Source organism: Parasteatoda tepidariorum, chromosome 1 (genome assembly GCF_982258835.1).
Source record: "Parasteatoda tepidariorum strain Cologne lab strain chromosome 1, Ptep-v5.0, whole genome shotgun sequence".
Taxonomy (NCBI): Eukaryota; Metazoa; Arthropoda; class Arachnida; order Araneae; family Theridiidae; genus Parasteatoda; species Parasteatoda tepidariorum.
In genome coordinates, this window is record NC_141755.1 from 32,623,238 (window position 1) to 32,647,879 (window position 24,642).

At 31.0% G+C, this 24,642-nt stretch overlaps 1 protein-coding gene across 1 annotated transcript; it reads right to left on the bottom strand.

Moving 5' to 3' along the window:
- Nucleotides 1-1,757: 1,757 nt before the first annotated feature.
- LOC107439631 (uncharacterized) lies at nucleotides 1,758-23,604 on the bottom strand. Its single transcript, XM_087161482.1, has 8 exons — nucleotides 23,466-23,604; nucleotides 20,062-20,221; nucleotides 15,555-15,698; nucleotides 13,809-13,993; nucleotides 10,654-10,779; nucleotides 9,275-9,361; nucleotides 5,739-5,883; nucleotides 1,758-2,124 (listed from the first exon to the last, which is right to left on the bottom strand). The coding sequence occupies exons 1-8, from the start codon at nucleotides 23,556-23,558 to the stop codon at nucleotides 2,027-2,029; spliced, it is 1,038 nt and encodes a 345-aa protein (XP_087017608.1). The 5' UTR covers nucleotides 23,559-23,604; the 3' UTR covers nucleotides 1,758-2,026.
- Between the last annotated feature and the right edge of the window lie 1,038 nt (nucleotides 23,605-24,642).

The window sequence follows — 24,642 nt, forward strand, 5'->3', positions numbered from 1 at the left end:
GATTGTTGACAGTGATTGGGTTTTCATGTACCAGGACTCTATGTTAAGGGTTGAAGGTCCTGACCATGAAAATGCTAATTACCAACCATAATGTAATTAAAGCGCAGACAATATCAAATGAGATACAAAATCCTACTTTCTCAGAATAAACATTTTTTTCTCTTTTTTTGACAAATAATTCTTGATTCTCAAAATATGAGTGGTATATAATTAATCTACAATCTGGAAAATATTGCCCCAATAATTTAAGAATGGAGCTGGTAAACAGTTTGAACTAATTAAAATTAATTTCACTTTTTGTGTAATTTTCCTTTTAAAATTAGGCCTTTGAACACATTAAGTACTATAAAATCTATTAAAAGTTATTAAAGCGTTCACTTTTTTATTTTGTGCACTGTGCAAGAACAATATATAAATATCATTCTATTTCACTTATAGTATATTTCACTCTTATTGCATACTTCCCACCAATAGGAGATTATTAAAGTTTTTGCCAGATACCTGAGTTTTCAGGAACTTTTAGATCAGTTCTGGAAACTAATAGCCATACTTTGTACATGGAAATAAAGATCATGCCATTTTCCTTGTCCACAAACTACCAACTATTGACTAAATCTTTAAAAATCCCTAATATGTAAACTGTGTCATAGTGTTCACATTCGTGGCTTCTTAAATTGCTGGTGCTTTTAAAAGTAAAGATAAGTTATTAAAAATTCTTAGTCATTAGGTCCGAAGCAAATTTGGCTTTGGACGTCAATTGCACAGGGAAATTTCCTCCCCTCCTAAAGCTCGCAAGATTGCTATGTAATTTGTACTTACATCTATTGTTTGATTAGAAATTTATAACAAAATAAATTAATGTTGCATAGGCAAATAAAATAATTCTCGAGAAATTGAATTATTTTCAAATATTTTTATATGTATGATAAAAAAAAAATGATCTCTTAGAACTCTCAACTAGTAAGCTTTTTATTACATGTTAAGTTAACAATTTCTATATCATGACTATAGGGATTAATCAAAAAATTGGATCAGATTAAAAGAACACAAAGTTAGCACTGTTATGCTTATTTGAAAAACATCAAATTCTTGCTTGTGGTAAGAAACATTTCTTCATTGACATCAAAATCATGTGAATGTAGATTGGAATATAGTGAGAAAAATAATCACTCAATATGTAACATGATATAACCCTATATTATACATCCCGTTTCGAGTATTTATGACTTAAGTACACAATTTTTTTTTATTTAATTGTCAATATAATTTGTCCATAAAATGTCTTTTTCTATTGAAGTCCATGTCAGTTTTGAAAGAAACACTTAAATATTGGTAAAGTTATGTAACCCATTTTGTTACATAACCTACTTTGGGTAACTGCCTACCGGTTTGTATAGTGGTCAGGGAGCTGACCTTGCACTTGTAAGGTCCCGGGTTCGAATCCCGGACAAGGCATGGATGTTTTTTTCATTCTCTGTACTATCTGTCCTTACTGTGAGAGCAACGTTGGCCCACCTACTATGGATCCCTTGGAAACAGTGTCTTACAAATCTGCATTACGCATACCTGATTTTAGAAGCCAACAAATCTTTCAGTACCTCTCAGCCATTTTTGCAGAAAAGCTTTTCTAGGTGAGTTTTTAAATCGTCCAGAGAATTGTTATGTGCAAAAGTTTGATAAATATAGTGGATAGGTTTTATTTTTAAACAGAAGGGAATAAACCATGCCTTTTCTCGAAGAAACATGACATCTTCAGATTTATGTCCAATTACATCTTTAATTCGTCTAACAGCAGTAATACTTTGATAAAATTGATCTTTTATAATTTTGTAAACATGTCATGTGCTTTCAAACATTCTGATATTTTCAAACCTACCCATTTGTCACCGAAAACAATCACTAACTTTCTGGGCATCTCAATTACTTCGTATCATCCTTTTCCTTTCAATAATATGAATCAATGATTAGTTCAAATCAGAGGGATTTTATTGTTGTAAGAGATGTAGAAGTGGAAAGATCTTAGATCCTATGTAGATTGTATCCCTGTTAGAGAAGGAGACAGTAAGTAAGTTGCTTCACTATTTCTTGTAGTAAAACTTTGTGAGCCTCCATTGTCTTCAAACACTAAGTAAAGAAAAATAATTGTATTAGCTTTTATGTTAAATTATTGAAAAACGATGAAAAAAAATTAAAGTACCAGGGGGCTCAGTCCCATGCACATAGCTGGGTGCTAATATTTGGAGGAAGTGGTTCCAAATATTTTTTAAGAAAATTTCTGATCATATATAGGGGCAAATTTACATTTAATATTTGATCGGTTTACCATAACAGTTTCATTCACAATTTTTTTTTTTGTTTATTCAATTTTGATCTACAGTAAAACCTCGTTAAATATTTTTCACCAAAAGGATTATTTTGCAATAATGTAAAATGTTTATTCTTAATAATTTGCTTTACAATTTTATGCGTTTTATTTATTTATTTATTTTTGCTACTAGAGGACCAAGCCTCCTGTTTATTGCTGCTTTTCATGTTCAACATAATTTTTTTTAAATTTTATTGTTTATTATAAGATAAATTTGATTAGTAAATAGTTTAAAAGGCAAATTTGGCGAGTTCAAAACCGTAATTAAATATTTTTGCTTACCAAACAGTCAGATGCATTAAATACAATTTGCACATGCATCACTTTCTGCATGAAGCTGATCATTCAACGAATCTTTTTAACGATAATTTATTTATAGCATATTAATATAATTTACTCGAAAATTTAGGCAACGATCTGAATTTAGGCAACGATCAACAACAACAATAAGAAAATAAATATAACAGGTAAATACCTTTAAATTTGGCTTACAAAAATAATTTACAGAAAAACAATGCATTAATTAATTTTATTAACTTTATGCTGATGACAACCAAAAGAGTATAGAAATATATGTGGGAAAACTGGATCCTACAATGTGGTTTTTCGGCCAGTAAAAATGTACCGACAACAAAACAATAGAAAACTATGACACCATCATTAGATATCCTTATATATTAATTATTTTAATATGCTTTCTGAACACAGTTTTAAATAAAATTTATTATAAAAGTAATTATAATTTAATCCCCTTTTAATATTTGTAAAACTGTGAGTAATTATAATTATCATAAAATGTTTCATAATAAGGTAATAACACGCAGAAAAATAAAGTAAATGAACAACGCGAGGATCGCGATAGCTTGGTTGGTAGAACGTTGGGCCCGTGTCCAAGACATTGTGAGTTCGATCCCTACCTGCCGAAGACAAGTAAATAGTGGCTGATGCATATTAAATCTGTTGATTCACTAAGTCCTCCGAGTTCCCATAATAATTCAATATCTCTGTGAGTACTGAATTGGAGATTTATCGTTCTCTGGTTCAGGTCAAAATTACGATCCGTGGATGTACGAATGGGTCCACCCTATAAAAACGGGCTGTGGCGTGCGTGTATCCGAAGACGTATTCTTATCTCTAGATGGTGCCACTGAAAAACAAAAATCGCATCCTCTGCTTTAAATTCGCTTGGTTTCAACAAGCATGCTTGCTGGTATTGGCGAGTAGCGTTAAAAACAGCAACAACAAATGAACAACGCTTTCGGTTTCAGTCACTAATTTCAAATCATGATCAAATTTTTTATATTAACTGAAAATTTAAGAAATGGCGATTAATAAATATCGCTGGTAAATACCGCTATAACTTTTATTAATCTCATACTAATGGCCCTCAAAGATATTGAAATCTTCTTTATTTATTAATGATTATATCCTGTTTTTTTTTTGTTTTTTTTCCAGTCGAATGAACAAAATGGTTTAACGACGTCTGTATTTTTATGGTGCATACAGATATAGACGAATGTTTTAATGTAATTAACGTTAGTTTGTAAACTAATACTCTTCATGTATATTGTAGAGTGCCTGTTAAAGTTTTTATCTACCCTCTAAACTTTCGATAGATATTAGTCTAGTTATCACAAGGTCTTCTAAACATTAGAGGAAAAGGTGTAAATATGGGCACCCTCTTTTGTTTTTTGGATAAAGTTACTTTCAATTTGAAAATTTCTAGATTTTTATCTTTCATTAGCAACTATAACAAGTTTCCTAAATGCGAGAAGGCAAAACAATGATTAACATCAATTATTTCATTTCAAAAACGACGATTTTCAAAAATCTTTAAAAAAAGCACCAGAAAAAATGGGGTGTAAATATGGGCCCTCTTCAAAAAAGCCACCAAAAATAATTTAAAAACAGGATAAAACAATACAAAATGGTAGAGAATTTATTTATTACAGGAAAAAAAATTATTTACAGAAATCGCAAACATAACTGGCTCTTTCACCCCCGGCACAGTGCCCACATTTGGCACATAACGCATCTTACCCACACCTCTCCTCGAGTGTCTTCAGAGAACTTTCCATCACAAAAACTGCAAGTTGCATCGCTGGTTTATCCCCACCGTTGACATTTATTATATTCGTATCATCATCGCTGTAGATAAGAGGAGGGTCATCTAGTCTGATGAGTCCGATGATGAATCGTATCGGTTTGTGGGCCGAATTTTCTTTTTTTGAAGGCCTTTCGTCTTCCCACCCTGCCCTCTGGCCGGTCTCTTACCCCGGGAAAACTCAAGGACGTCTTCTTGAGAGCACTTGTCAAGCGTCTTGGTCAACTGATCCTCGTATGGTAATCCGGTGATGAGGCTGGACCTTGCTGCTTTGCGTCCACGAGTAGTGGTTATCTTCTTAATGTTGGGAACAGGAGATATGTCGAACGGAGAAATTGCACTTGAAGTTCCCGGGGAACATTGAGGTATTTCAGCTGCCTTATCAATTGGCATAACTAGAGCCTGATGTGCTAAACTCCACTAAAAAAAGTTGGTGTAATTATGGGCACCCTTTAAATGGGGGCCCATATTTACACCAATCCCACCTAAGAAGGATGGCCACTATCACAAGTAACCTAAAAGCGTGCGTGACTAAAGGTGTGCTTCAAAAAATAGCTTAAGATCTCCGCTTTCCGGATATCACTGTCAAATTATTTTCAACAGAACATAAGTACATGAAAAGAAAACGATTTCACATACCTCTCAAAAGTTTGCAGTCCAGAATAAACACCAATTTGCGCAATAACTCACGCTGCATCCACACTACTTGAAAAAATGGTTTCAACTGCTCTGTACAATCTTATATTAGCAACTGGCGCCATATACAGTCCTTGCCGCCAGTCTTCAGTACCTGCCATAGCTACTAGGGAGGGGTGCCCATATTTACACCTGTGCCCATTTTTACACCTTCTCCTCTATATATAAAAAATGCATCTTATAAATAATTTATTGAAAAAGTAATACCATCTTACAATACCTAAACACCACTTTTATAGCTGAAATTAAAAGGGTTATTCTAGAATTTTGTGGGCACTGTAGATAAGGGATAACAGTTTTGAAAAACCAGTTTTATCAATGAGAAAGGGAGAATAAATATTTCTCATTAGATATATTCGGGAAAAGAAACCTATGATCGCTTTTCGGTGATTTCTATGGCTAAAAGTTTTTTGATAAATAAAAGAGCTTAACAGCAAGTTCTTATAGAAATGGCTTTGATAAAGAAAATTTTGAATCTTTTTTAGTTTTTATGAAGTCAATTTGTTGACAAAAATTAGATGTTTCTTTTTAATTTCTAAAAGATCTATGTAGTTCGAAAGATATTTAACTTACTTTTCTCTTTCAATCCTTTACCAAAATGGTAAATTGCAAAATACGATGTTGAAAATATCAGTAACATCCATATGATCAACGCAAAAGAACCACATACAAAAGTACTGTTATAAATTGCATCGATATTTGAGTGTGTTGTTACAATCTATAATAGGAAAAATATAGAATTTATAATAGAAAAGAAAAATTGATACTAACAAATAAATAAATAAATCATTTCTTCTTAATGAAGGTTGTGAAATTTCAACATGTTTTAATAGAAAATAGCTGATACGTATCTTTGTTGCCTGTTGAAGTTGATGTAAATATTATGCACTTTTTAATTTAATATTATACTCTTATTTTAATTAAATGGTATCTAGAATAGAAAAATAAAGTAAATAATTTTTTAACTTCGTTTTTAAAGTTCATAAAAATTAGCGATATGATTTTATTTATTCATTTTTAGCACTTAAAATAAGAAATGTGAAAGAACTTTTAGAGGTGATAAAAGTTTATTGAGTTAGTGATGCACCCTAAGTATTTTGTTTTAGGTCTGAAATAATAATTATTTTCTTTTTAATCAGCTTTTAAAACGCAGTTTTTAAAACTTCAATTTTATTTCATTAAATTTTTTTGGTCTAATTCAATACATCTTTTCGTTATGGAATAATATTTAATCCGAAAAGAATCTTGATATATCTTATTAAACCTAATTTTTTTCCAATATAATATATATTAGTCAAAAAAGTGTCATACAATATCTTATGGGCGATTCCATGAAAAAGGGGAAAAGCATCGGAAAATTCAAATAAGAATAATGTTATTATTTTGGATTTTTTCTGAATTAGAAAGGTTTGAAGTTTGATAATTTATAAAAAAATTTTTTGAGAATTCAGTTTTTTAGTGTTGGTAGCCCATTGAACATTGGCATTTGCTTGTTCTGATTTGGGTGAAGAACAAAGTCAGATTCTGAAAATCAGTAACTTAACATTATCTTCCTTTCAAAATGTTCCAAAGAATAAATATTGTTTATTACACTTAGTTGAAGTATTGTGCAGTGTTAAAATAATTTTTTGTTGTTAAATTCACTTAATTATATAAATTTCATCTAAACATTAATGCATGTAACGTAAGTTACCAAAAACTAGGAAAAGTTTTTATGTGTAAAAAAAAACATGTGATACAAAAGTAAGAATATTATTTTTTCTTCCTTAAAGGCTAGCACTAAATAAATAGCAATAGTTTTTTTTTTAAATATTATTTATTTATTGTTTTGTGCACTATTCAATATATGTAACGTAAGTTACTGACTTGCATGTAATGTAAGTTACCAATGTGAAATGAGTTCATTTCTTTTGAAAATTGGCATATAAACTAAATAAGATGTATCCAGCTACAATAACAAAGTTTAAATAAATAAACACTGCCTTAGGATATTAATTTTATTGAAAATCTTTGCATTAAGTCATTTTATTGGGTGCTGGCATTCATATGTTTTCAAAGTTGGACGAAATCTCTCTACAAGCTAATGGTGGCAAGAAGAAAGTACAATTCTTCTTCATTCAGTTCGGTCTTCTTCATTCAGTTCGGGAAATGTACCAAATGTTTATGGAAAAAAAAAAAATCCAGAATGCAAAATTGGAAGACTAAGTCCTTTGAGCTCCGTCCAAAGCATATCTTGCTTAGTAGCAAACCTCCCAGAAATGTTTGTCTTTGTAAGTATCACGAAAACTTCGGATAAGCTACTGAAGCCTTCAGAAAATTCCATAATGTTCCATCTTACGCAATACTTCAGAAAATTATTTTTATGTTCAGAAAAAACAGATGAGTGCTGGTCTGGAGAATGTGTGCCGGTGGATATCAAAAATGTTCACATCTGGTCAGATGGGCCAAGGAGTCAGTTCAAGAATCGATATATAACTCCGGTCTTACCTGTTTTTGAGATTCATCATGGAAAAATATTGATGTGGAATTATTTTGGTACGTCACACGGCAAGAGTCCTGTTGATGGGACAGGTGGATCTAAGAAGTGTAAGAGATGTCGTATAGAAAAGAAAACATATTGTCATCAATGCTTCTGAGTTTGGGATAGCAACACAAGAGCATTGAACAAAAATAAATACGGTAGAAATCACACCAGAAGATATTAAGAAGTGTCAGAAAAAGTTAATCTGTCTAGTCTATTCTCAAAAGCTCCACAGATTAAAAACATTAAGCAGATCCACCATTTAAATGTTCAAGAAGGTATACCAGAAGGGTTTTTTAAGTGAAAGATGTTGAAAAACAAAATGATGAATCCAAAATAAAAGCTGGAGATTGGTATATGGTTAGATACGAGGAAATATAATATCCTGGTGTGATAATGTCTGTTGAAGAGCAAGAATTTAAAGTCAATGTAATGGCTGCTGTGGGAATCTATTGGAAATGACCAGGAAAAAGAGATGAAATATTCTACCAGAAAAAAAGCATGGTGAAAAGAATTGAGCCCCTATACTAGTTAATAACAGAGGACATTATAAGTGTGCATAGTAATGTCTGAATCAAGTGTGTAAATCAAAAGTTTTTTGAGTTTACTTCATGTACACTTTTTCTCCCTTGCACTATACTGTTTAAATATGTTAATTTGCATTTGTACATTACTGGAGTAAAAGTTTGATGCAAAGGGAATTTCGTAACGTAAGTTACTGTAACGTAAGTTACCCATTTAAAAAATTATATTTAATTTAACTTTTGAAATAAAATCCTAAATCTAGGCATGATAAATATTTAAACATGTCAGTAAAATGATACATATAATCTTAATCAATTAACATTTGTATAAGAACAGAATTTTGCCTTCAAGCATATTGCAAATTTATGCCATTCCTTTTTCAGTAACGTAAGTTACCACACTAGTTTTAGGTTTTTACACTGCTTAAATTGAAAAAATTAATTATTCTAATTAGTTTCCTTTTGGTTTTGATTGAAATTTTAAGAAATCACTTTATTTTAGATTGTGTATTAGTATTATTTGTTTGCTTCTAAGTTCTCAGTGCAATAAAGTTTCTGTGAATGTAACGTAAGTTACCATGGAATAGCCCTTATTCAAAAGTCTTATTGAATTCAAAGAAAATAATTTTTAAATAATAAAAAGAGTGCTAGTTTCGAAAAAAATTTCATAAAAAGCAGCTTATGAAAAAGGATTTTTTTAAAATTCAGAATAAAATAAGGCATGTTAAAACACATTTTTGTTGAATAATTATTCTACAGTGTTAGATAAATATTGTGAGTAATGTAAAATTTGAAAGCTTAGTTTAAAACAAAAGACTCATTCACGTATTTATATAACTCTAAAGTAAATTAAAATAAGGAGATTGAATAAAGTTGTAAATTGGTAATATTTAACTTAGATTGAAATTTCAGAGAATTTAATTGGAAATTTGATCATATCATATAATGCGATCTTATAAACATATTAATCGTATTTGTGTGTGTTATTATTTCATACACATGCTATAAATTTAAATTCTTGTACTTGAAATTCAGAGACAAAAACCACTAATGCTTATACTTACATAAATAAATTTGTATGTGATATAAGTTGGTTCAGCAAGGGCCAAGATGTAAAATAGAATCATCAGAGATTTATTCTCATAACGTAACTATAGAAAAGAAAGAAAGAAGAAAAAAATATGCAGCGTAATCCAAGAATTTAAAATTAAGAGAATTGCTTTTTTTATTATTGAATGTAATTCTGCATTGCCTTTTAAGATAAAGTTATTTAAAATTGTGGTCTAATCTTATTAACCGTTTTACAATTATTACTTTTGCGCAAATAACATTAATATACAATTATAAATGACAGTTAAAGAGATCTGCTAAATGATTTAGAACTTAACGATCAGCTTCATGCACGATGAGATGCAAGCAAAAATAGCATTTAATATATCCGCCTGTTTGATAAGCGAAAATAATAAATTACGGTTATAAACTAATAAAATTTGTTTGAACAATTTAATGTTATAACAATATAAATGTTATTTTAAAAAATGATTACTTAGAAAAACGACTTCTGTTCACCAATAGGTCTAAATATTTACGATATTAATAGATAATAATATATGGACGTGGGAAGTGGAGGCACAAGCGTAAGCAAACAGAATCCTTTTTGTACATATATGTTAAATGAATTATTTTAACTTTAGTCGAAAAACTGTTGTCTGACAAGAAACAACAAATATTGCGAAGCAATAATCGGGATTGATGAGCGGCAGCGAACAGGAGGTCAGCCTCCTAGAATCCAGCGACATCCAACTCACGAAATCATCATTAAATTTCTCACCTCCCTTGATGTTTGTATGAGACCAAAAAAACAAACAAGCAAACAAAAAAATAGTTTCATACTGATATTTGTAATGGTCGGGGTAATTAGCCTAATTGACAAACGATCGTAAATTCGTAACACGTTAAGACAGGATATTAAGTCTAAAATTAGTCAAATTGGACCATATGTTCCTTAACAGGTTAACAGGTAAGAGAAAAACTAGAATTTTTTCCCCCGGTGTCATGTAATAATCGGAGCAATTCGAGGTGGCTATACCCTAACTGGGGGGTAGAGAAAAATTACAAGTTTTTTTTCCAAAGTAGAAATCTTAAATTTAATGGCGAAAATTCAGAGCAACGCTGAAGATAGAAAGCGCCAAAATAGTGTGTTTGTGCTGGTTAAGGACTATGTGGTTCATGTAACCATAACTGCTGCCGGTGGATGGTTTATTATAAATGAATTTTTGCATTTATAATAGTGTAATGTAGTATACTATTTTTATGAAATAATTGTACTGTTTTTAATGCTCAGAAATCGCCTAATTATTAATTTTTCAACACAGATATTTTTCTTGAAATATTGGGTATTTTAAGTTAATTAATTCTTAAAAAAATTGAGTTATTTACTTACACCTAAAAAACCAACAAGGATGAAAAGAAATGTAACAGGTATTCCAGATGCGAGAATAATTGTCTGTGTTGTTTCTCCTATCAATATCACATCTGCCTTGCCCATGACTAAAACCAACATACTAAGCTTAAAAAAAGGTAAAAAGTAAGTAAATGAATAAAATAAAAAACAAAGCAGAACAATATTACATAAATGCAGAAAATAAAAAAAAATTGCAGAAAACAACAGTAAACAATAACATTACAGAAAATAAAACATAAGAATAGACATTAAAAGACTTCAAACAAAAAATACATATTACGGGTGGTCTTTATGTAACACCCTGTATGTCGTTTAAAATTGAAGCTTTTCTTCGAGTTAAAAAAACTGAAACCGTGACATTTTTTAAAAAAAAAATTTGTGTGAAGAGCTTTGTAGCTTTTTGAGTAAGAGTTACGAAAATAGTTGTGAACATAGTTACGTTTTAATGGATTTTTTTCTAATTTCAAATTTGTTTACAGAAAACTCTGCTAAAAATTTCAAGAAATGAACATAATAAGAAAATTATAATTCAAGAATGAATAATTCGGTCATTAATAAGTTAAACACTAAAAAATAATTGAAGATTAATAAAAATTGCAATTTTTGATGAGATTATTATTATGTTGATGAATAAAGTTTAGCAAATACTCTTTTGACTAAACTATTTTTTGTTACCATTTACCTAATTGTGTCTAAGTTTATAGTGTTATGGAGATTTCAAAGAATTAATGCAATTATAAACAAAAGTCAAAACCTTTAGGCAAATCAGAATCGTAAGAAAATATTCATGTTTATTCCAAGAAAGTAATATTTTTCAAGATTTTGTTACTTTGCAACGTAAAAATACGATCATTAAATCAAAAAAAATATTTTAAAAGTATTTCTTGTAGTACCGCAGACACTGTTCCTAGTAGATCACCGAAGTTAATCATCACTATCTGCGATCAATGTGTGGGTGGCTGATCATTTTGATCACCTGCAAAGGAACCGAGGGTGAGCCGCATTGGTCCTCGTTAAACTGTTCTACACGCAGAGCATCGGCTACTGGAGTGAGAGTGCCATCCCCTCTGCAGAGGATCAAAATTGTAATGACATGTCTTCAGATCTTCCTCAGGGATGCTTCCCAGACCATCGCCAATAGCCCATTGTGCAGCTCTAGTGCGACGTAAATGAACTACAACAACAACAACTTTTCCGAATTGTGCTATTAGCCCATCTACATGACAAAAGCTTATAAGCCTTAACTGATCAGACAAGCCTGCAAATGTATGTTGTATCAGTATACACAACTCCTCTTTTTGCCTGCGTAAAAGCGACTAGCGTCCTCAAAACGCTAAAAATCTTGTATCGAAATAAAAAAAGTTTTCGAAAGATCATTTCTTTACTTTTTGAGAAAAAAATTCTTTCTGTTAGAGAAATCCGTCGAGGTATTTCTTGTTGTCGTATGCCATTAAGGCAAGAGGGTTGCGCTTCCTCTTGTTTTCCAGTGGCTCCTTCTATGGCCAAGAAATTGACTTCTGCCACACACATACCTCTCAACCCATTTATAGGGCGAATTCATTCATGCATCCATTTATTCATCCACAGATCGTAATTTTGACCTGAACCAGAGAACAATCAATCTCCAATCCATTACCCCTAAAGATATGATTTATTATAGGAACATGGAGGACTTTGAGACCCGACAGATTTAACCTGCATCATCATAATGACACAAGAGAGCCTTCGACCAGGCAGGTGGTATCGAACTCACAACCTCTTGAACATGGGCCCAACGCCCTACGAACTAGGTTATTCCGACCGCAAGGTATCTCTATTCTAAGAATATAAATTTGGAACGACAAAGCAGCCAGTTTTCATATATTCGTATAGAAATTTTAAGACTTCTTTTCTTAAGTTCTTTTTTTGTTTTTACTTTCTTGAGAAAACTGCTTACGTAACTTAATAGCCTACGTAAGATGTTTTTAAAATGTATTTTTTTTACAATTTTAATCGAAGAATTTTTTGTGATTAGTATTGCTCGAACCCTTTTCCTAAGATGCTAATGCAATATTTGAATAACCCCTTAAAAGTTTAATTTTGCATAGAGATAAAAATTCTACCTAACATCATATAATTTTAATGTTAAAGTGTGCAAAAAAATAAATAAATAAACGGACCATCCTGAATAACGTTTGATCTAATGATCAGATCTTCACGTTCCAGAACTTCCAGGCGATATTTTTAGATACGAAAGCAGACACAAAAACATACTTTATCTGAATACACATTTTTCTCGACGGATTCGAATTTCTGACCCCAAAAAATATTGGGAGAGTAAAATATATTATCTGGAAAATATAATCTCAATAGTTTGGTCAGGAGAGAGGTCCAAAGTTTGGTCCCCTTAATGTTAATTTTACTTTTTGCGTATTTTCTTATATCTCGAGAATTTTTTAAGCGAATTGAAAAAATTTTGCACGCAATTATAAAATTCATTATCCAAAAATAATTCCACGTAAAAAATAACTTTTAGTAAATTTTATGATTGTTTATTATTTTACTTAAGAATGGCCGAAAAATTTTGAAATGTCAGCTATGCAGTTTTTTTCTTCATCATTTTAAAGTATGTAATTTTGCATGGCAAAATACAAAATTTGAGCGAAATTGGTTGAACAGTTCCTGAGAAATTGAATTTAAAAAAAGTCAGATATTTAAAATTCGATTTCTGAGGAACTATTTAACCGATTTCGCTCAAATTTTGTATTTTGCCATGCAAAATGACATACTTTAAAATGATGTAAAAAATTGCATACCTTACAATTCAATTTCTTTTTTACCATTATTAAATGAAATAATAAATCTTTACTAATTCCTGATCAAACTATGGGGACCATATGAGCATATTTCCCAGATTGCGGCTACCCCCTATATTTTGGGGGTCAAAAATCCAAATCCGTTGAAAAAAAAAGATATATTTATTCAAAGAAAGTACGCTTTTGTGCCTGATTTCGCAATTTAAAATATCGTCTGCATTTATTAATTAGCATATTTGAAGTCACCCCCTTGAGCCATTAAGTCTTAGAAGATGCGATCATGAGATTAAAAGTTATTAAGGGTGGTCCGTCTATATCTTGAGCACTGTACATACTAACTTGTAGTTGCATATCAAATTTCAACAATGAGCTGCAGATGTAATAAATTTGACAGGACTTTTGTAATGATGCAGTCGCACCGACTGTATAAAATACCAAGTTATTGGAATGGAAATATCGAATGCACAGAAAAACTCCGAGACCAATTAAGAATGGACTGAAAACACCAATGATTGTTAAATAGCCTGAAAAGAAAACAAGCTTCACAATGATTTTAAAACAGTGCTATAGTGCTAAAACTTAAGATAAGGTATAAACCTAAATATTGCTATCTAGACGAATAACTAAGTCGAATGAAATCTATTCGAAGTGGATAGGACTAATTAATTTAGAAGTTCTTGACGTGCTATGCATAAAAAGTAGATTATTTACTTGCACCTATTTACGCATCTGGCATTTGTATCTGTTACCGGCAAATTATGAAATCCGGCATTATATATAATGCCTAGGCATTATATATTATCCCTGAAACTAGCCGGCAAAGTATGAGATGATTTATATTTCACAAATGACGGATGCTATTTAGGCAAAGTATGAAATAAACGTCCTGATGAGGTTATTATGTAAATGATGTGCATGTGAATGACCGAAATCGGTGGTTGTTGACTTTCACCGGTGAATGTTGAAAATCACATAGTCGCTTTGGTGAATGTCCGAAATATTTATTACATCCGATTTGATATTAATTTATTCGCGGATATAATTACATTTATTCGATATTTTAATTCTTACTGACGATAGATTAGAAGAAACATCATTTTTTCGGTGCTACTCACACTATTTTAATGATATCTTTAGCTTTGGCTACATTGATACAATATTAGAAAGCACTATTTTGGAGGATGTAATCGCGTGAGCTGATGACAAGATTATAGCTTTTCGTTAATTTATTTTCTAACTTTAATAAATTTTTAATTTTTTTAAAAATATTGCAGGTATAGTATACGATTGATTTGGCTAAGAGTCAAAATTTACCAGATGTTGTTAAAAATAACCTTCGTCTATACGTTTAGAGACCACAAAATAGCAAGTTCGAACATTATTTTTAAGTGTCAACGAGGAATCATGAAGAATTCGTGTAGAGGGGACAGCTAGGGGCCACTTAAATATTACGTAAGCATAATTTTGACATTTTCAGTCACCCTCCCTCTCACCTAGATATAGAAAATGAGCAAATTATAATCACTTTCCATACTTACCTAAGAGAGTCGCAGCACCTCATCCATAACTTTTTGTTTTAACTTTGACATTTGTTGTTGTAAAGCACTTATAAAATTAAATTTAAATAAAAATGTAACTTCACATAAAGGAAAATGTGCATTTTAATTCCTTTTAAAAAAATTTCGAGTAAAATATTTTTGAGAAGAATTTAAGAATTTTTTTTGCTTTCTTTCTGTGGTCAAAACTCTTGACCTCCGAAACTCTCCGAAAAAAATTTATGCCTACTTTTTTCGTCCACAAATTTATTTAAGATTAATAATTTGTCAAAATGTAATCCCCCCTTTTTTTTTACATTTTTAAATTTTTATTTTTGTATTTAAAAGAATGAAAATAAGGTAATTTTAGAGCCTTATATAAAAGCATTGCTTAAATCTCTTCTTCTTTATTAGTACAAAAAAAAAAGAAAAAAAGAGGAAGACTTCTCTTTTATTAGGTGCTTACGTAGCATTTAAATTGCCCCCTCGTTGGATTTACAGTAATCGCTAGTGATACAATCAAAGAAATATGTTTTAACTTAAGACAGACTTACTAGTTTTATAGCATTTGTGTCTCCTGTTACATAATTTACTATGCAGTACATTAAAACAGTGATGTTACTAACTACAAATACCATCAATTCGTCAAATCTCTCAGTAAACATGGAATGTATGACATACATGTAACAAAAGACTAGAAAAAAAAAACCCAAAGAATATTTTATTAGAAAAATAGCACTTATAAAATAAAATACTATTTTTTTATGTATTTTAAAAAAACTAGATTGTTCCGTTTTATACGTTAAAACTAATTAAGTTTCTTAATACAATGCTGCGTGAAAATTGTATTTAATTTGCAAATTTACTGCAAGTATTCAAAAACATAAAAATCCTTTTTTTTTAGAATAAATTTTTTTTTGTTAGTAAAAAGTAGGCATGATAAAAAGTGGATACATTTTTATTAAAAAGTAAAGTATGTACAATTTTAATACTTTAATCGATTTTGTGTTACAAATTTAAAATTCATGGCGATAAGGTAAAATCGTAAAAAGTCAATCATAAGAGTATACAAAGTATGCATACCTAGTCTTCTTTGATTTCTTTAAAATTAAAGAAAAAGGTACTTTAATTTTTTTAATTTTATCACGTAGAATGTAGACATTATGAAACAGTCAAAACGTGTAGAAGTTTTTGTGTAAAAAAAAATTATAAAAAAAAATTTATTGGAAAAAGTAAAAAAAAAATTAAATTAAAAAAAAAGGTACTTTAATTTTTTTTATTTATCACGTAGAATGTAGACACAATGAAACAGTCCAAAAGTGTAAAAGTTTTTGTGTAAAAAAAGTTTTAAAAAAATTTAAAAAATTGAAAAAAAATTAAAAAATTGAAAAAAATTAAAAAATTAAATTAAAGAAAGGGTACTTGAATTTTTTTTATTTATCCCGTATAATGTAGACACTAAGAAAAAGTCCAAAAGTGTAGAAGTTTTCGTGTAAAAAAAAAATTATAAAAAAAAATTATTAAAAAGCTTTAAAAAATTAAAAAATTGAAAAAAAAAATTAAAAAATTAAATTAAAAAAAGGGTACTTTAATTTTTTTTATTTATCACATATAATGTAGACACCAAGAAACAGTCCAAAAGTGTAGAAGTTTTTGTGTGAAATACCTTAAACGTAATACTTTACACATCATTTTTCACATGAGTTGATTGTGAAACCTTTAATAAAGACCACCTCTATATAGCGACCTCCTCTATTTGCGACCACTTTTGGGACGCACGGAATTTTTTCCATAGACTTTGTTGAAGAAAACCTTTAGGAGAGACTATCGAAACCTCTCCTAGCGGACAAACCTCTGCACTAAATACGAAAAGGGTTAAATAAGAAAACACGAAAAAATATCAAAACGAAAAGTATTAACAAAAAAAATCAGTAGTTTAAAATGTATTCAAAATATTTATGTGAGTCTCTTATTTTGGAGAGCTCTTTTTAACAATCTCTGAATGAGATCTATAACCTTATGTTGTAGTCAGACGATGCTATCAATGATTTATTTTTGGAGTTGAAAGTTAAATTAGAAAAAAAAAGTTATCTTAGACAAGACTACGCTTCTCAAACCTGTTTAAAGCTAACTAATTTTTATGGTATAAAATTAAATACTAACGGAAACAAAAAACATTATTATAGAAAATACACTACTCAAAACAATTAAAAGGATATTGTAAGTCTTGTATAAAATAACGGTATAAGCAACCTTTTGTTGTTGCACAAAATGGAAGAAGAGAGAGTCACAAATGCAAATTTTTCTTACTTCCAAACTTCGCAGTATGCAAATTTTGAATTTGACATCGAAGACGACGCTTTAGCGCAGCGAATTTGATTTGACTTTCAACTTAATGTAAGACAAAGCGCAAAAGAATGATCGACATTCAGTAAGCTCGTTGTCCTGATGAGTGCAATGGCTTAACGAAGTCATTTAATCGAATCAGAAGCTTGGGGGGTTCTTGGCCGGTTAGAGGGGGGTCACACACAACCCGAAGTAGCAGAAGCCATTGGAGTTTCAGGGCAAGGGAGTTGACGTAAGAGAAGGGATCACGGTGAAGACGTAGACGTGCAACAACGCCTAATGAAGATCGTTATTTAACGCTAACGGCTCAATCTCTTCTTCAACAGCACCTTCGTTCGGCTACTGGCACCACAGTTTCGACACAAACTGTCCGATGAGATTTACAATGTTGATCTGAATGCTTGCCGACCAATGGTGTGAGTCCCGTAAACAGAAAGGGACCGTCGTGCCCGCAGTGTGTGGGCAACAGAGCATGTGAACTGGAGTGGAAATGAAAGCAGCAATATTCTTTTTCTGACGAGTCACGTTTTTCTGTTCATTCTGATAATAGGCTTTTTTTTTCATCTGGAGGGAACGTGGAGGTAGAAACAATCCTGAGTTCGTGCACGAAAGTGTAAGAGTTAACGATGGGGGAATGATGGTCTATGCTGGCATCTAAATTGATGGGCTCACTGATCTCCATATCATTCGAAATGGAGCTCTGACCGGTCGATGATACAGGGATGAGATCCTGAGACTAAATAGACGGCAACTGCAGGTGCTAACTTGGTGAATTTGCTTTTGGAGGAAGGAATCATACAAATGGATTGGCCAGCGTGCTCTCCGGACATGAACGCATTCGAGCATATTTGGGATATTCTAGGCAAGGAAATCGCTGGTTGCATACCACCCCCACAAACTTTTCAAAAACTGGAAAGATTACTTCTGGAGGAGTGGGGCAGAATACCACAGCCCCTCATTAATAACCTCATTGACTCGATGCCTCAAAGGTGTCCAATGTTGCTGACCGTTTGGGGAAACTATTGTGACATTGTGTCACTTAATTTGAATTTTCTAACAAAATTGTGACCTAAAATTACTGCTTCATTTACAAAAACTTTTTTAGATCCTGTTTGATCAAGGAAAGAAAAATAGGTATGTAGAAAAATAAGTCTTCCGTTATTGTTTTTGTAAAATGTTGTACCTCACCAATTGCCTTAAATGGGATATTGCGGCACATCGTTTTTTTTTGTTGTTGGTACGAACCATTTTTTTCGTTTTTCTAAAAATTTACTTTTCTATCAATTCTTTTTGTACACGGCCCTAATACAACAACTATACACCCAACTAAAAACGATTTTCTTTTAAGGAAATTTTAAGGAACAAATTGTGTTTTTTTCCTTTTGTATCCAAATGCTCCTTAAAACGCATTTTTTTCCTTCTGCCAAACAAAAGTCATTTTATCTCGTATAGCCTACTACGTCTGTCGATAGTGTATCAATCATTCAAACAATTCTCCAGATGCAAGATCAACCCACAAACTCAATATCCTTCAATTGTTTTGAGTGTAGTTCCATCATTCATAGCTGGTAGTTTTTATTTTACTCATAATTTTATTAGTTTTGGTATTATTTTTTGACGCTACGTTTTATTCATCTATCCAGTTTTCCTGACGCGACACAAGTGGTATTTTCACACCAAGAAAATGACGCTGACTGAAATTAAAATCGTTTGCAAAAAATCATGTACCTTCGATAGCATTTTGAAGTCAATGGAGGTAACCCAAGAACGATCAACCTCCATTAACGAACATTCTACTGTGGAACAGAGAGTAGTCGCTTCTGCTAGGCTTCACTGTATTAATAGACAAATAATCGACGAACAATAATGAATAGTTTATTATAAACTTGATTTTCTAAAATAAAAGCCTATAAAATAGTTGCACACAGAATGACTGTATTTTCATTAATACGGTTTTTGATGATCCTCCGCTACAAAATAAATAAGTAAATAAATAAAGCTATTACCTTACACTTGAAACAAACCTATAATTTTAAATTATATAAGCCACATTGTCTTGAAGAATTATCTAGACCGTTACAAATGACAAATAAGTAAAATATTTTAAAAATTATTAAACTTTTTATAAAAAATCGCCAATTTGGTGATCTTTTTCCTCCTAGATGAAACTTATCAAAATCAACGCTTTATTCTAATTGTTTGTAAATTTTTATGAGCCCAGATAATGCAGCATTGGAGTGAGTTTTTAAATATCAAAAATTAGACCATAAACGTTTTTCATTTTCTAAAAACTGTGGCTTTTCTCCATATTGAAGTTTTGCGCCATTTTAAGAATAAGCATAGAAGATGCAAGCTGAAAATGGGCTAAACTTAAACTTCACCTAACAGTCACAGCAATTATAAAAATAATATATTATTCGCAAAAAAGCATCATTTCATGCGACTACAGAGCCTTTAAAAAACAGACCTAATGGGTATAGGATTGTCATCAATGGGGGATTGGATATTCCACGATGAACATCCTAATGTATATATAAACGTAATCTAAATTATGCCATAAGTTTTTACATAAACAAATCTAATTCAATTCTAAATTATTTAAATTTATAAAAATTCAAGAACTTAATCAATCAATAAATAGAATATATAAATAATACAATAATGCATGAATTTGAACAATAAATTTACATGAATAATTTTAAAAAAAATACCTGTTGTAAGTAGCAAAAGAACGGCGAAAGTAAAATCGCTCTCATTTGCATTAATTACAGTCAATCTCTCGATTGTTATTCCAAGTGAAACAGTTAGAGCTATTAAAGATGTTGTCAGGTACACCCATTCCAAAGTTGTAAAAGAATTAAAAGCTCGAATCTATAATCACAATGAAAAGAAAAATACCTGACTAATTCTCAGAATATATATATATATATATATATATATGCATTTTTTAATAATTAGTTTCAGATAGCTCAGTTAAAAGGGAAAATATTTATTGTTGTTGTTAACGTATGCCTGTTAAGGCAGAGGGGTGAGATTGTTCTTGTTTTCCAGTGGCGCCATCTATGGCCAAGAATTCTACTTTTGCCACACCCGTTTATAGGGCGGACCCATTCATACATCAATTCATTCATCCACAGATCGTAATTTTGACCTGAATTAGAGAACGATCAATCTGCAATCCAGTACCCCCAGAGTTTTGATCTGTTATGGGAACATGGAGGACTTTGCGACTCGACAGATTTAACGTGCATCAGTCACCATTTACTGCACGGGGAGTCTTCGGTCGGCGGGGTTCGAACCCACGAACTCTCGGACATGGGCCCAGCGCCCTGCCGACCAGGCTATTTTTGAAGCGAATTAATAATTAAAGTGTCTAGTATTTAATAAATATAAAAATACTTGTGTCATTCAAAAAATTAATTAGCTAATCAATAGGGAAAATGCCATAGATAGATTTAATTTTTTAATCAAGTATCTTATCTGAAAAAATGCATATTGTACCATTGCTGTAGCATTGGGCCATGTTGTAGCATTTCTATATTATGATGTCCCTTTAGCACTTTTTTTATGCGTACAAAATTCCATATTTTTCAATTCAGTTGTTTTTGCTTTACGAGAGAGAGAGGCACGTGCGATGAAAATATTTTAAAACAATGGTGATGGCAGTAACTTTTTTTAATAAACACGGTGTTGTACCTTTTAAATGTGATGATCAAACATAATTTTGTTTTCAATTGTTTATCGCTGTTTTTCGAAGCTCTGCCGCCAAGGAAAATAAGAAAGCCATAGTTTAAGTGCCTTTCATTTGATGCAATGCGATGATTTTAAACTGTTGTATATATATAATTTTGCCTTGAAGAATTATTTGAGCCTTAAAACAGATAAATAATTTAAATATTTTTAAAATTTATTAAACCTTTTTAAAAATCGGGCGACACTTTCCCACCTAGATGAAAATTATCAAAATCACTACCTTATTCTCATTTTGCAAATTTTTACGAGCCCATTGAAATAAGCAGCATTGAAATAAGTTTTTAAAAATTAAAAAATTAGACCACAAATGCTTTTCATTTTCACAAAATATGGCTTTTTTCCTTATTGAAGTTTTGCGTAATTTTCAAAACAAGTGTTGATAGTGTTGGCTTTAGATAGGCTAAACTTAACCGAACAGCAGGAACCGGGGACAGGGGGTGGGGCACATTTATCACAGCCGCATTTAAGATTAAAATTTTTCACTCAATATTTGCGTAATTAAATTTACAATTACAAAAATTATATAATTTTTTGTGTGTCTAAATTTAAAAGAAAAAAAAAAACCTTCTCTATTTGAAGCAAGCCTTAAATATAGATTTTCCTTCGTGAAAACTGCTACCAAATCATCCCTTAATCACCCTCCCTCCCCCCCGTAGAAAGAATATACGGTCTTATTGATGACCAATGAGGAAAATTCGTGGTTTCAAATGTCCCAACGAACAGAATAAAAAAAATGAGTGATAAATAATTTACAGGTAAAAATGTCCTTCATTAAATTTATTTTGATTTTAAAACAATTCAAATCATATATATATATATATATATATATATATATATATATATATATATATATATATATATATATATATATATATATATATATATATATATATATATATATATATATACATATATATATATATATATATATACAGGGAGGAGAGCCCCCCCCCAAAAATATGATATACTTCCGCGGTCTCTGTCTAACAGTCATGATTAACAGTTGCAAACAACTCACACCAGTTATAAAAATAGCATATTCTTCGCAAAAAGCATCATTTCATAATACGACGAAGTCTTTCGATAAACAGTTTTATGACTACCATATAAAATTAAGCTCAAGGCGTAGTTTGAAAGTGTGAAATTATTCTATTTTCGCACAGTTTTTCGATGATAACTTTCGACGGCTGTGTTACTCATCACAATTTTTTTTTCTCTTCCAAAAAACAGTTAACTGGAATATTACATCTTTTTTTGCCGATGTATTAGTGAATAATTAGCAAATAATTGCACTAGTAGACTTCGTACTAATGATGTTTCTTTTTCCATTCATTAAAATGTGCAGGGCCAGCGTGACCTATTCCTAATTCATATTCGACGATTTTAAGATTGTAAAGCTAACTAGTTTCTAAAATACAATTTCTCCAACGAATGTGATATTGAGGAATAGGAATTAATTTAATTAAAAGATGCACTTAAAAAGATTTTTTTTAAGACAGTAGGCGGCAATAGCTGTCATTTGCCGACATATTGCAAAAAAAAAAAAAAAAAAAAAAAAAAAAAAAAAAAAAAAAAAAAAAGTAGAAATCCGACGGCTATAGACATTTGTGGCAAGTTGTTGAAAATAAACTAAAGGCATATGTTAAAAATTATTGTTCAAAAATCATTCTAAACTATTTTATTCAAAATTATATTTCAATATTGAGAGTATAATTATGTGAACTAAACTAAACTCAGTGGCGCGACAGCCCATAGAGGGCCAAGGCCTTCTGCGACCATCTCAGTTTTCTTGACCTTTGGGCTCTGAGGTACAAGAGTCGATGTTCCGGTTGAGTGGTCAGCCCAACGCTCAACCCCCAGTGTTTGACTCCCTAGCATGCTTGGTACTCTATTTATCGACCAACTGAAGGGATGAAAGGGTGAGTCAACCTTGCCCGGCCCAAGGATGGAACCAGGGACCTGTGACAGCGCGTAGCGCTACCGCTCAGCCACCGGGGGTCAATTATGTAAACACAAAACGTAATTACTTGATTAAAAACTTCATTCACTTCAAAAATATGGAAATAGGAAATAACAGTCGACATATTTCAAGCGCTGAAAAATAGGGGCCCATTTTCAAGACTAGCCCTGTCGACTGTTATTTCTTATTTATATATTTTTAAGCGAATGAAGTTTTTAATCCCATAATATCTTACACTTCTGTTTCTCGGAATTATTTATTTAAAAAACGTAATTGCAATGCAAAAAAAAGATTTTTTTAATGCCAAGTAAAACATTGCCTCTTCCATTTTCATTCTTACATATATTTAAACATATAACAATTATAAAGGAAGTCCTATAATGTATAAATATCATCACTTACTTTACCAAAAAATGTTTGTTGAATTCTAGGTGGTATAGGCCTAAACGAATTTAATAAAATTGGAACCTCTGAATCTCCATTTGTAGTTTCCATTTCGATATATTTATATAATAAAAAAACGTGATTAAATACTATAGAGTCTTACTCTAAATAATAACACAGCGAGTGGAACCCGAGGAACAATTGAGGGCCATCGCAATTGAATTTGAAGTATTAACGGCAAAAGATAATTGATAAATCTCAAATGGCTAACTTATAAAACTGAGAAATTTTCTTTTGAAATTCGAAATCACTCTAGTAGTAAACAGCTTCCAACTTTCGCTTTCACTTCTTACCCTAGTGACTACTTGATGACTGTAACATCCTCTTTTCGAACAATGTTATTATCATCAACTGATAGCACTTTTTCTTAAAGGAAAAACTCAAAAGATAATTTAAAATAAAACGATAAAATATGAACTTTTATATCTTCATCATCTTACCGTGTATTGAGCCCGAATTTTTTTCGCATTTTGCGTTTCTGATTTTTGCTGCAAGCAACATAAATGGTTGTTTCCCATTTTACTTAATTTAAAATTAATACATACATACACAAATACTATTGAAACAATCGGAAAATGAAAAGTGAAGCACGTGTTAGTTAAGTATGGCTTAGTTAGTTTTGAAATGACAGATTTGTAACACGTACTATACTTTGCTCGAATTTTGTTCCGTAAGAAATAAGACAAAACTGTTATTTATCACAATTATTATTGATGAATGAGTTTTGGTGAGAACTCATGGAAACTAATAAAGGGTTTGGCTGTAATAAAGTGATATCCCATATTTTTCAAGCGTGACAATATAAATTTTACAACAAATTTTTTTCTTGTAAAGTACCTATCGTTGTATTGTTTCCAGATAGATACTTCTCAAACTAAGTAATTATTCACTTGATAACAGGATAATGCTCAATAAAATCTTACACAAGGTGATTTTTATCTCAATCATTCTCTTGAACAATTTAAAACAATAGATTATCGTTATGTCGCATCAACCCCATCAAATTTTTCGTTTGGGTTAATTGGTTAAAAAAATGTGGCCATTTAAATGTACAGTGAGTAAAAAAAAAGAACGGTCTTTTCTGAATAACTTTTAATTTCTTTTTAATACGACTTTTTAAAAATTTAATTTCTCA